This window comes from Chlamydotis macqueenii, chromosome 1 (genome assembly GCF_036417535.1).
Source record: "Chlamydotis macqueenii isolate bChlMac1 chromosome 1, bChlMac1.mat, whole genome shotgun sequence".
Lineage (NCBI taxonomy): Eukaryota > Metazoa > Chordata > Aves > Otidiformes > Otididae > Chlamydotis > Chlamydotis macqueenii.
Genome location: NC_141556.1, coordinates 98,058,855 through 98,072,735, shown reverse-complemented (window position 1 = coordinate 98,072,735; position 13,881 = coordinate 98,058,855). Strand labels below are relative to the sequence as shown.

The following is a 13,881-nucleotide window of genomic DNA, read 5'->3' as shown; positions in this document are numbered from 1 at the left end:
CGTACTGGCGGTGTGGGGCAGAGGGGTCAGGCTGTGACCCCCCCAGACCTCTAACCTTCAAGACAGTTCTTCCAGCTCCCCTCATCCAGCTATTTTGTGTGCTGTGGCTATGACTTTCTAGTTCCTGTTAGGGGAAGACGGTTGCTGTTCACATTCACAAAGGTGAAATTTCTGCCGGCAGTCATTTACCATCCCGCCAGCTCAGAGAAATTCAGGGATTTTAATTTTTTGTCTTAATCATCTTATTTGTTTTCAGTAAGAAAAACTGCTATTCTCTTCACATCACACCTAATGTAATATCTAGGAGGAAGTTATGTGTTATACTTTGCACTGAGCTAACGCCCCATTGCAGCTGAAAGGTGAGCTCCTACCTCCGATGAAAATCTGGGGTGGTCATCTGAGCTAATTCACCTAAGTAATAGAAAACCAGCCCTAAACAGGTAGTAAGCAGACAAAAAAAGTGCTTGACAAGAGCACAGAGGAGGAGCCACGATGCCCGGGCAGGTGTAAGAGGAGATACAAGTTGGAGCAGGACCTTTTCAGCATCAGCTGCTATAGATCCCCCTCAGCCCCAACCATGTGATGTGACCTTTACATCACTTCTCCCTTCCTGTGCTCAGCAAAGCTTGACTAAGGTGAGTAGGTATTTAGGTATTGTTCCCATCCTCCTCCTGACAGGGGTGATAGAGCTTCATCTGAGCTGGGGGAATCATCCCTTCAGCTTCCACAGTGGCAGAAACTTTTGAAGCCACACCAGTCTGTGTGTAACTGCTCCAGGGCTACTGAGTGGACAACTAGCTGCCACCATGTGTCATGAGGTTCAGACCCAGGGCAGCATGAGATGGACAGAAGTCATCCCTACCTATGTAAGGTACAGGAACTCCAACAGTTGTCAGAACAGATTGTCCTTCATTTGTCACCTGCCCAGATGCTATGTTTTCAGGCTTTCTTGGAAGTCTGTCCTGAATTAAAAAGCCCACAGAATTTGATTATCATATTTCCCTTCCTGCTTGCGTGTAGGGAGGAAGCATTTGGGCTTTGCGAGTGAAGCTGGCAGAGACAGTTAACAACAGGAAGAAAACCCTGCAGAGAAAATCGAGCGTACTGCACGAGGGTAAGTGCCACACAGCGATGAGGCAGCCTGCGCTGACTAGCAGGTGAACCTGCTCTGGTAAGCTTCTGCAGCCAGATGACTACGTCACCAAGCAATTCTTCTACTGACTCTCCAGCAAACTGTCCCAAAATGAGCTACCAATCACCTTTATCACCCATCACAGGTGAGCATAACAGATTATTCGAATTTGAACTAAGGGTGTTTTCCAGGTCAGAAGCATTCTGGCACTTTTCTTCTAGTCTGTCCCTTGCATTTAAAACACAACTTGTTTTGCAGCATTGTTTTCTATAATATCAACTACCACAAGGTAAAGCCTGCTCTCACCTCTGTCTGACAGATTGCCCTTTGGTAGTGAAGTATTCCCCAAGTCTGGAGCCTGACCTGCTGCTGGGTGTACTGAGCCTGGCTGGGAAGGAGTTACCCCTCTCCCTAGCAGCCCATAGGGTGTTCTGCTTTGGATTTGGGACTAAAGCAGTGTTGGTAATACACCAGTGCGGTGGCTATCTCTGAACAGTGCCTGCACAGTGTCAAGGCCTTCTTTCTCCCTTTCTCATTCTGCCCCCACAGCTGTGGGTGGGCAAGAAGTTGGGAGGGGACACAGCTGGGACAGCTGACCCCACCTGACCAAAGGGATAATCCGTACATATAGTGTCATGGTCAGCAAGAAAAGCTCAGGGAAAAGGAGGAGGAAGGGTGGACATCAGTGGTTACAGCATTTATGTTCCCAAGTAACCATCATGCATGCTGAGGCCCTGCTTTCCAGGACATGATTAAATGTTTGCCTGCCAATAGGCAGCGGTGAATAAATTCCTTATTCTGCTTTGCTTTCACACATGCTTTCCCTGTTAAACTGATTTCATCTCCATCCACAAGTCTTCTTGCCTTCTCCACAGGGGAGGGAGTGAGCAGCTGCATGGGTGCTCAGCTGCCGGCTGGAGTCAACCCAGCACCTTAGGTCAAGGGAAAACTGAGCTAAATTGGGTGGGACTACATGAATCAAACTCAATGGACAAGACATCTTTTCTTCTTTTTAGGAAAATACATTGGGTGTGCCTTTAGACAAACACTAAATTGAACATGTAGCACAGACTGTAAACCCTATAGCAAGGAGTCACTCAGAGAAGGCACTGAGCTAGAGATGAGACAGACTGACCATTCAAACCATATAACTGCTCAGCACTGTACCGTATTCGTTTTAATCGCATTTACCTCCTTTAAATAATGAATCTACAAGGTGTCTTTAATTTGCCTTTATTCTTAGGTCAAACGATATCATCACTGAATCGAAGAACGAGGTTACTGGTTGAAATACAAGTGCCGTGTGAGACAAATATGGAAGATAACACTTTGCAAATAAATTAACACAGAATAATCTTCGTTGCATAGTTCAGAAGTGAAAAGTAGGAGGCAGCAGTGCGCACGTGCTGTGAACTGACACACACCACCACGAAAACTCAAGTTCCTAGATGAACTCTCGCAGCTGCAAATAAAACAAACCAAACCAAAAATACCCCAAACCTTAGAGAGCGCTAACTATTAAAAAACAGGCAGAAAGGGAACTAATTAGCTTTTTTTTTCATTTTCTTTTTCATTTTCTTTTTTTTTTTTTTTAACAGGCCATGCTGCAGAAGGAGTGTTTTCTCTACAGACAGAGACGCTTTTAGATAATCTGCCTTGGCATCCCATAGCCTGTCATACCCGACTGTGATGCTCCTTTGTTGCTGCCCATCTGAAGACCTATTACGTTCTGTCCCTGACGAAGCTGCTCTTCTGAAAATCCTCGTCGATTCTGCTGTGCTTTCCTGTCCAGATGCACACAAAAAAGCAACATAAACACATACTGTCAGTCTACATATGCCCAGAGGATCATGAAAAGCAATCTAAACTTGGCTCATGTTAACAGACGTGTCCCCTGTAACGCAGTATTTCATTTGCACCGTCCCATGGGCTGGACAATACTGGCTGGGCTAATTGCTTTCCTGCAGTCAGAAGTAATGCTCTAGTCAAACTTAACAGCACTTCAGGCTTTCACTGTAGCACTTATTCCAGAACCCCAAGGGACCTCCTCAGCAGCTATGACAGGTGAAATATTTATGTAGTGCTGTACATAACACTCATGATAGGATTAATTTGTGCTAAGCCCTATAGCCCTTAAAAACTGGAGTCCATGGAATCTGATGAACACTTACCTGTGCTGTAACACAAGTTGATACCCATCTACAGCAACAGCACAAATTGGTATTATTTAACTCAGTGCAGTAAATAAGAGCTGAATGTACTCAGAGAAACAATGGGACAGAGAAGCGACTTGCTCATTTTCGCAGAGTGGATGATGGCTGCCCGCAGGACAGAACAATTGCTCTGTTGCCATTTCCAGATCTCTCTCCTCTAAGCAATAGACTTTGCCCTTTGCACCTGTGTCTTAACTGTATGGCACTCCTTTATCTTCTCTCAAAACATACCGACCACTTTTGTTCGGTGTCCCTGGTCTCAAAAGCCCTTTGAATCTACGAACCTTTGTCGGAGTTTAAAAGGAGACTCTCTCCTGAAAACAGCACCAAGGGCAAAAGCAGCAGTTAAGAAGCAGCACAAAAGTTTGTACTCTGCTGCCTGGTGATAAACTGTTCATCTTAGATTAATCTTTTATTTATACAAGGTGGGAGAAATAAACCATTTACAAGGCAGAAGGATCAGTCTGTTGCTGCCAAATAAGCCGTAAGAATCGGCAGAGCCCCAGACTGAGGGAGGTTTTCCATCGACCAGGCTCTGCTCCCACCCAGGTACAATCCCTCTCCCTGCTGTGTCTGTTTGTCCTGGGATCAGCTTACCCTGCAATAGCGCATCGAGTGACAGTTCCCCTTTTCTCCCCACCCCACTACTAGATGAGAAGGGCAGATAAGGTGCTCGCTGTGATTGAAAACCATCGACATGATCCTCTCTGTGAGGGTCTGATCCTGTACTGTGCTGAGTGCCCTGGCTCGAGTCCAAAAAAGCACTTAAACTCTGCGCTGGGCTCAGGGTGTCCAGGACATTGCGGAAGAACCCACGGTCTGAGTGAAAGCCCAGCAAACCGGAAAGGTCCACAGAAACCCAGCACTGACCTGTCATTTTTCAGAATGGGTCTCCAGGGTTAACAAGAGGGCTCACAGAAGCCCATCACAGGCTCTCAAATCCCACTGCTCTTGCCAGAGAGAGAGGGGCCATTTTGGAGGGAGGCATACAGAACTTTGAGCGCCTCAGACAGTAACCACCCTCCCCCACCCCCCCTCTCCAGCCCCGCTGCTGCTTAATTTCTTTTCCAGAATCCTTAAACAGGCACAGAACTACTGCCAGGATCTCCAAGAGACGATGTTTTTAGAACTACTCCTATTACCTAATTGAATCTCAGGTTCACTGTGTCTGCCTTTATTTTAATTAAAATCCCAGGAACATATTCTTTTTTTTTTTTTTTCTCCTTCCTCCTAGAATTTTCAGCTATGTTGTGGAGTAATTCCACAGAAAGGTGAAAAATTAACTCTGAGCAGGAAAAAAATGAGAACTGCAAAGAAGAAACAAAAACAGAGGTCAAAGGGAAGTCTGGATATTCTAGTAGAAGTTGATAACATAGACAGTTTGGATCATATAGTGTTATGTACAATCATAAGCGCCACATTTAGTTTACGACGGTCTTACAGATAACAACATGTAGTTACAACTTGTTTTTAGGTTGGTGGAAAAGGCCTTAACAGAGACTACAGAAAAATTGGTGAGGGCAAGTCTATTCCTCTCAGTGTCTCACCCTGTTTCAAGTTCTTTTCAGCCTGTCTGCCATCACCTGGCATCACCCTTACTGCAAACTGAGCCCACCATGCAGATCTGCTCACTTTTTGTGCCAGCTTTGCACCAGTGCTTGTGGCTGTCAAACCACAAGATAACAAACGGCCACAGGTCCACGAACCTTGTGAGGGCACGCAGGGAAGGGGGAATCAGGCCTGGTGGGACCGGGTATGTGAGACATAGGCAATGGAAAGTTAAATGGCTTAGCTTAACTGTGGGGGTATCTTAATCACTGTAGATCCCTGCATGGATAGCCTCATTCCATTTAATCTTGACTTCTTTCCATTTAATTTAAGGCGATTAAGAATCGGCCTGAAAGCCCTGACTCATGACTAACACTGAGTGGCAGTGAGGGGGCTTGATCTGCCTGAAGGGATGGGTAAGCTACTCAGAAAACAGCTCCTGATCTGCCATATGTTATTTCCTTACAGAAATAACATCAGTTTTCCTTAAGGCAGTGGCTATGAAATGCTATTTTAGGGGCTGCAATAGATACAGATAAGCTATTCCAGCAGCACGGGCAGGACAGACAGCTAGGGGAGAAGGGAGGTGATCACATCTTCATTTATGCCAATGAAAACTGTTCCCAACTACAATTAAGAGTCCAGATGAAAATTAATTTTTCCATGTAGGGCTTTGTTTTAGTTACAGAAAACAAATAAGCCTGTCTGGGTCATAGTGATTTAATGTCTGATTCATATTAAAGCCTGTAACTGGATTTGAATTTTAAACTCAATTATATTCAATAAATATAAATCTCATTGTGGACTGTATTAAGTTAATTTAAACTAATTTCATATAAAGAATGCATAGGGGTTTGCACTGATTCACTAAAATTCAAGTCTCCCTTAGCCTCAGTTAAACCAGCACAGGGGTTAAGACAAACCAAGTGCTTTGGTTTTGCTGAGCCTCACCTAGACATCAGAAAATTCAAGGAAACCACAAACAGCCAGCACTCTTTTTGCTAACATGCCTCAGACATTTCGGCATGAGAAATACTCTTGGATGGTGGAATCTCATGTCAATAATATGCCTGTGGGGCAGGAGGGCTAACTGTGGGAGGATTTCCGTTTCTTCCAATCCCTGCTTCTCAGCCTTCCTAGCCAAAACACACATAGTTTTAGAGCAAATAATCAGCTTTGCCGAGACAGAGAATTCTTCACAGATAAGTGGCACTCCCCAAGAAAAAAGATCACTAGAAAATGGAATCATTTTTGGTTTGATGAAAAACAAGAGAGGCTTCATGCCTTCTCTTTGCTCTGGGGCGAGAGGGACACATAAGGTGTGGTGAGGGGGGCTACGTAAGAAAAGGCAGCAGCGCAGCTGCACTACATAGCTCCAACAGGGCCCCTCCTGAGCAGCCCTGGTGTAACTTTAGGCTGACAAGTTATGGTGAGATGTGGACCTAGAAGTGATGCTGATGGGAACCAGTGAGGAGTAAAAAATGTTGCTGCTTGGTGGGGTCTTTGCTTCCTTCCTGTGGACTCCAGAGAGAAAATCTCTCCATTACAAGGAAATTTTGGAAAGAATCTTACCTTCCTTTCTGAATAAATTTCCTTAAAGCCTAAAGGCATACAATATGACCAACTTCCTTGGGAAGACACGTCCATGAAGCTGTGCTTTGGATTTTACCTGTGAAACCAGGATGGATCCCCTTTGTAGCAGCCGTCATCCTTGGTGACTGCCAAACTGCCTAGAGCCATTAAGGTTCTCTGCACTGCTGCCATATCCTTCCCTAGAAAGCCAGACAGTGAAATTAATATAAGAAATCCTTGCACAATAAATAGCTTGGCACACTGATAAACACTTTTATCCAATGTATTAACTAATTCCCTCAGCTCCCCTGAACAAGTGCATTAATACCATTATAAATGCTACTTTACAGTTGCTAAAATGGAGGTACTGACATGCAAGAGCTTGTTAAAAGTCATCAAAAGGACAGCATTAAAGCAAAATTTAACAATTCAGACATTTCCAGGTTTCCAGGCCTCTGGCTATTTTAGTGGTTTCCCTCATACCATTTTAAGTCCTTCTAAATAATCCTTTTAGCAAAATTTTCTCCTAAGAAGAGATCACTTTGGTGTACAAAAAATGGTAATATATTCGATAAAACGTGGCTGAAGGAGAACAACGTGGTAAATAACTGCGCTGTGTCTCAGTTTCTTCACCTGTGAAGTAGTAAGACTGATCCCACCATTTAACCCCTGGCATTTCCAGTCAAACCGTGTGCTAACAGGGCTCATAGCAGACCTGGGGAGCTCCTGTGCAGATAACTCATATGAGTCCTTCCCAATTTATCCATCAAATCACGTCCCAAATCCTCCCTACAGGTTTCTTTTCTCAGACTGCCAGAAATCAATGCTCTGCAGTTTAATACCTTCAATTCCTACCATCCAGTCTACTATTCTTCCACTTTCTCCCTCCCTATGTTATCTCACTTCGTTCCTGACTTTAAAAAGTCAGGGCTCATCTCACCTTTAGCTAAGTAAATCTGACATATCCAGTCACCACTAGTTCTCTACGTTCCCTCTGTAAACAATAGAGAGATAAAAGCTTTTCAGGGATAATTTATCCCATCTGTTTTGGGAGGGGTGAACTTGCCTATCACTTGCTTAGAGGCACAGCTTCCACCTAGCTGAAAATTCACCAGGTTTCCAAGACGACACCTTACGCCTTTGAAAGATAAGGTTCATTTTCAATAGAGTTTTGCATTTTAAAAATGGTATCCCCTCCTCCTGTCTCTCCTTCCAAAATTAGGAATAAATATTTTTCCCTTTTTGGTCAAAAACTTTTCTTGATTCCTCCAGTGAATTTAAAAAAAAAAAAAAGAAAACACAGACATTTTTAAAAAATTAAGATGGCTCCTTTTTTCTTAGTTCTTCCCCTGCACTTTGTCACTTCGTGTAAAAAGAGCAGGGAACATAAAGACACCAGAGTCAGACAGACTCTAACTCATTACCTAGTCCAGATATGATAACTTTTGGAAAACTTTCTAGCAAAAATGTGTTGCAGCACATATTTCCAATTGTGTGAAGTGCTAAGTTGTTGAAAATCTGCCTTTTGCCTTTCCCTTAATCTAAAATCCTTCCATAAGTGTTTCTGTGGCTCATCTCCCTTTCTTTCTGTTCCAGTTCTTCCTGTTTCTTAAAATAATTTATCTAGTTAACAGATCTCATTTTGACTGCAAGTTCTTCACATAGGAAAATAAGTAATTCATAAAAACACAAGATAATAGAGACATCACGATGACAACAGATTTCAGAAATGCCTCCAGTAGACCAATATTAATGAAAATCACTGTGCCCTAGGTAAGGTGAAGAGGGAAGCGAGCACGGCACATTCTGTGTTTATGCTATGCATCACCAGGATTATAGGCAGAGGAAGTTCAGGGCTTCGGGGCTTCGGTCCCTACAAACCTAAATGTGTAACGCACCGGCTGAGGTGACAAAGACACCTCAAAGCTGAAAATATCTAGCAGCTTCCAACTGTGGCTGTCATACAGCCTATTCAAGTTTATAGCAAACCTATCTGCAGGGGACCATTTGCTCAGAAAATAAACTGTCAGCCATCCAGAATCCTCATTTTACTGTATTTGTTAACGCATGCTGCATCAGACGGGGTCCTTGCTTAAGAGGGCAGCTGAGGAGTCAACATCTCATACGTGTGCATGTACACAGGCGCACACGGAAGAGCGTGAGGCAAAAACACTCAGAGCTCCCCGCAGCAGCAGATGTACCATATGCTGTAACAGATGCCACACACAACGTCCTTGGGATGCCTCCCATATAACAAGGAGCGCGGTGACTGACTGGGATGAAGAGGAACGCAAAGAAGGATTTAAAAGTGAATGAGAGGAACAATAACGGCAAGTGCAGAAAAAAAAAGAAAAAGAAACAAAAGACGGAGTAGCAAAACATGGTGATGGGCCTCCTGGAGCCATCTGGCAGCCCCCCCACGCTCTGCACTCAGCTCTGCTTTATTTGTCAGTGGTGAGTGGGAGACGCTGCAGGGGAAAATCAGACCGAGTGGGAGCCGAGGGCCACCTGACAACACAAAGTCACGGCCACAGCCCAGCTTTGCCCAGCCTCCTTGAGGGAAGACCCCAAGTCTGCGCAATCTTGTGACATTTGCACCTCTTCCAGCGAAGGATACAAGGGGCTCAACGGCCAGCATCAAAAGGGCCGTGAAAAATTTTAGATGTCCACTGAGAAAGTCACCTACACTGCAGCCACCTGACAGAAGGGATAATCTGCATTCTCTGAAGCCAGGCTTGACGCTGGCATTGCAGGAAATTGCAGTTGATGCCTTCCCTCAGCTCCAGTACTTGCTCATTGACAGCCACGTGAGCCGCCTGCCCGGCCCCCAGCCTCGGCCTCCCTGAATCATGCTGCAGGGACCCCGGTGAGGGCATTTCTGCTGCATCTTCAGTGTCCTCTGCAGCATGCTTTGATAAGCACAGCATTGTAGATGATCTCGGCACTGCCAGTGTGGGGAGAAAGGGGCCTCTGGTCACTTCTTATGCTAAATTTTTCTCTTTGGGAGAGGAAACCTGGCCAGAGGGCCACCTCCTCCAGGTCCAGAAAGAGGAAGGTTCAGACTCAAAGATAGAGAACTGCTCTGCACAGTATTCCTGAAATGCTGTTTCATAAAGGCTGAACAAGTTCCCAGAAGTAGAGCTGCCTCTTGCCTGCCTGGAAATATACCAGGGAGGTATCCGTAGAAAACAGCGCATGTAGTATCTTGGGCATGGATTAGGGAATGCTGCTCAGCACAGCGTATTTAATTAAGAAAGGCCCAAAAGAGAGGAGACACTTCTCCTGAACCAAGAAGTCACAGAGAAGAAGAATAATGCACCAGATGGACTCGGTGAGTTTGAAACAGCCAACAGCAGATTGCATCCTAAAACATTTTCATTAATCGTTACTAAGAATTTCAAAGCAAAAGCTCTCAAAAAACAATTAGTGCCAGAGAAAAGCTGTTTTTTAGTCACACATACTTTTCCTTCCTTATAAACATAAATTGACATCTCCTCTCTTTCTAAAGAGGTTATGGCCTGAAGTGTAAGAGTGCTGCAATTATGAAATAATGAAAAAGAGACTGTCCTTTCTGTCCAGCTAATGCATCCAGGTTCAGAGGATTCAGCCCTGAAGCAGCAGAGATGCTAGAGGTCAGAGCTATGGTTAGACACAAAAAGCTTGCAGTGACTCACTGCTGGAGAGACATGCTGTTTCATCTCAGCACTGAAATGAGCAGCAGGAGGGATGAAAAGGGAGTGGGAAAGCGAGGAGACACAGATTAGTTTTGGGAATTCCTAAAATAACAGTAGAGAAAAGTCACGTATGTCTCCCTCCTAGGCTGTAAGTTGCGTTTTCACTTCCTGTCCTCTGGAAGTTTCTAGCTTTTTTTACTGATGTCTGTTGAGAAAAGGTGTTCAGTGAAAGGAAGAGAAATGAGGAGAGAGCCACCATCACTAGGAGCTTTTTGTCTTCAAAGCAAGTCCTTTTCATCGTAAGGATCAATGTACTGTACTTTCATTTGCATGGTGCGAAGCCATTATGAGATGCAAAAGACTGCAAAGAACAGCATCGGAAATGAGCTATTATAATCCTTTACAAGATAGATGGAGCTTCTCTTTCAGCAGCCTGCTAGGCTGAGGGGAGGAGGCTGTTACTTCAAGGAAGTGAAAATCCCTTCATTTAAGACATTTAAAGGTAGCTTAGATGAAACACTAAAGACTGGACTGGAAGAAACAAACCTGCCCTTATGCACAAATGTAAGATTTGTCAAGCAAAGCTGGCACCCTGAGAACATTACAGCCCCCAGTAACTCCAGCTGTCAGTATATCCTTCTCTTCTAACCCATCTGCAGAGTCCCCCAGTATTTCATTCCTCGAGCTGTCCTTCAGAGAAGTCATCTCTTCCACGTATCCCGACAGCCTGTGAAAATAGACCCCACTTTTTTTGCTCCATGGGTGCTCCTACACAAACTGTATGAACAGCTTTCTCAATGGATTGTTTTCCTCTTTCCACTGTTTAATTCTTGTGGCAGATTTTGACTCTTTCACTGCCTATCAGCTGTCCTTGTTCCGAGCCCTCACACAAAGGGTTTTGCATCACCTTGTCTGGAGAGATGCAGGATACACGGCATCTTTGGTTAGAGCACCAGGAAGAGATGCATCCCCACAGAACTGGGCAAAACCAGCAACACCAGTGTACAAATGACTCAGTTCTTCAGGAACTAGAACACGCAGCTGCCACTTTTGAGCATGGGATGGAGACAGCCTTCACCTGGGTTACTGCAAAACCACAGGGGCACTCTGAATTTTTTTTTGCTGTTGCCATAGTGACCTCTCCAAAAAGACTGCATCCTGAGAGATAGATGCTCAGCTAACATGGTGTTAGCAGTGAGTTTTGCTTCTCACTAGTCATAAATGAGCCCTCATAAGCTCCACACAGGCATATATGCTCCTGGGAATGCATTTTATAGCTCTAATTTAAGCTTTGCTTATAATTTGAAAATTGCAATAAAATCTTGTCATCAGAAAATAAGGGTTCGCTATTAGAAGCTATTTACTTGGAAATAATTAGCGTCGAGAACGTCTGTTTTATTAGGTCTGTGGATTTCTATCAGAATGATGGGCTTTTGGATAACATGTGAGCTTGGAAAGGCTCTGTTATGCCCTCAGGGCAAAATAAATCCCTCAGAGGAGATAATGCACCACCGGAAGAACATGGTAATAAGGTAAGGAAAACAGAAACAAAAGATAATTACATTAGAGAATATGCCTTAGACAAAATGCACCATTACAACAGATCAAAGCAAAGTGAAATGAAGACTGCAGCTGACTTCCAGTTTATTATTTTTACCTTCCCATAAATCCACTGTCTGGAAAATATCTGTTGTTCTTACTCCGTAGATTTCAGCAGCTTTTAAGAACTGAGAAATTTGTTCCATCTGCTTGAAAGCCATTTTTGATTCAGAGATCTTTGCAATGGGCTCATTTCCCTTTGGATGTAAACTGTTTATTAACTTGCATAACAGCTGAGAGATAAATACAGAAACAAAATTAGAAAGCAGTCACCAAACTAGAAGGCAATTTCTGCACAAGAAATGATGCTGCAAAATGCTTTTGACCTAGCCAGTTTCTCTCAGGGATATAATTTCTTCAGTTAAAAACAAAGAAGTGAATTGATAATAATAAAAGTATATCAGAAATACATTAAAGCTTTCGTTAACTGATGACAAGAGCCCGACCATATAAATCCTAATCTGCTAGAAACAACAAAGCAATCACTGGTAAAGGTTATATAACAACTGACAGAGAAGAAACCACATGCCTGAGCCAAAAAAATAAGCAATGTCAATAGAAATATTGTTAAAGTCACTTTGGCAGAGATTCAATGATTAGCGTATTCTTACAGCCCACTGCAAACAGCAGCATCTGCCTGTTGTTCAATAAGCCAATGGAATACAATGTTTTAGCTACAGAACTATTTCCAAGAAGAAAACAGTTATGACATAATCCAATGCTTCAACATTTCTACTTCTTCACCTTTCCCTGCCAACATTGATTATTTAAAAAGAAAAGTATACATCTGATTTTAAAACAGATCTCATTTAACTGTATGAAAAAAGATGCTGAAGGAATGAGTCATATTCATATATAACATGCATGACTCATAAGAATCATAAGTACTGTACTAATCCCAGTGCACTAGTAAAATAATTATCTTCTGAGATTAAGATTCCTGGTCAAAAGGAAATAAATCAGACATTAAGATATATATTTCTGCACTGGCCATGAGCTCAGACCCGTTTAGGTAGATGAAGACAGACAATAAGGACACTGTGCATATAAACACATGCAAAATATAATTGGACAAAACTTACTGTTCCATCCATCAGCCAGGTCTGAAAATGTTGTCTTCCAGGAGGAGGGTGCTCTATCTGTTCTCCACACTGTACAATAATCCAGTTCACCAGCCTAGACTCTAATTCCGGGTCATATTTCTGTTCAATCTTTTCCTGAACTTCTCGGCTTAAGCCATAGCTTGGTCCTCTGTTAGCCATCTCTGGAACCAAAGCAGAACTTAGTGGGTAGAGTCCTGATCTGCAGCTTTGAAGTACGCACCGGAAAATTAAAGAATAAAAGAGTGAGCAGCCTGCCCTATATGTTAGACAGTTGAACAGATGTTCATCAGCACTGAAAGTAACTGCATGGCACCGGTTATAGCTGTTCTGCAGAACAGGGGAGGGATCAACGAGGGAATATCCTTTTCCAAAAGCACAAATCAGCTACAACAATTTTTTTTTTAAAAAAGGAAAAAAACAGAAATCCCCCCTGCCCAACCACAAAAACAGAAGAAAAGCAAGATTTAAAACAGGGTAGGTTTTAAAGAGAGGCTTCTGCTGTGTTTACAGAGAATGCAATAGAGTTCTCAGATCAATGTTAAAGCTGTCTGCAAATCCAAAAGCACTTTAAAATTGCCTACCTAATACTTGCTAATAAGAAGAAGGTTGTACATGGGAGATGAAGCAATCCGATTAGAGACGCAGTCTGGATCTTCCTCAGCAGAGATGTAGGGATGGATATCCGGAGATCAGCAAACGGAAAAGCGTTGATGAATTTAAGAGACGAAGGCTGCCACAATGCCCTGCTGCAGCATCGTGGTTTGAAGAACAGTGTATTGATTTGATTTTCCTCACATATGAGGAGGGTCAAAGCAGGGGCGTTGCTAAGAGCCATTAAAGAGGCCTGCCTACTCAGTCACAGCCCGGGGATCCTGTTTATCTCGCCCATCTGCAGTCTGGTTTTATGCATGTTTCCTCAGCCCTGCGCTGCTCACCCTACAGGCTCCGTTTTACTCCACCTAGTCCGCATCAATCCAAACTGCGCCAAGCATCCCAGTGCCAAATAGTTAGAAATACAAATACAGGGACTTCACCACACT

General features: G+C 43.5%; 1 protein-coding gene across 1 annotated transcript; it reads right to left on the bottom strand.

Moving 5' to 3' along the window:
* Positions 1-2,349: 2,349 nt before the first annotated feature.
* On the bottom strand, positions 2,350-13,737 carry TAGLN3 (transgelin 3). Its single transcript, XM_010117251.2, has 5 exons — positions 13,423-13,737; positions 12,821-13,002; positions 11,797-11,971; positions 6,563-6,665; positions 2,350-2,916 (listed from the first exon to the last, which is right to left on the bottom strand). Exons 2-5 carry the CDS (start codon positions 12,998-13,000, stop codon positions 2,775-2,777), a joined length of 600 nt encoding a protein of 199 aa, XP_010115553.1. The 5' UTR covers positions 13,001-13,002; positions 13,423-13,737; the 3' UTR covers positions 2,350-2,774.
* Between the last annotated feature and the right edge of the window lie 144 nt (positions 13,738-13,881).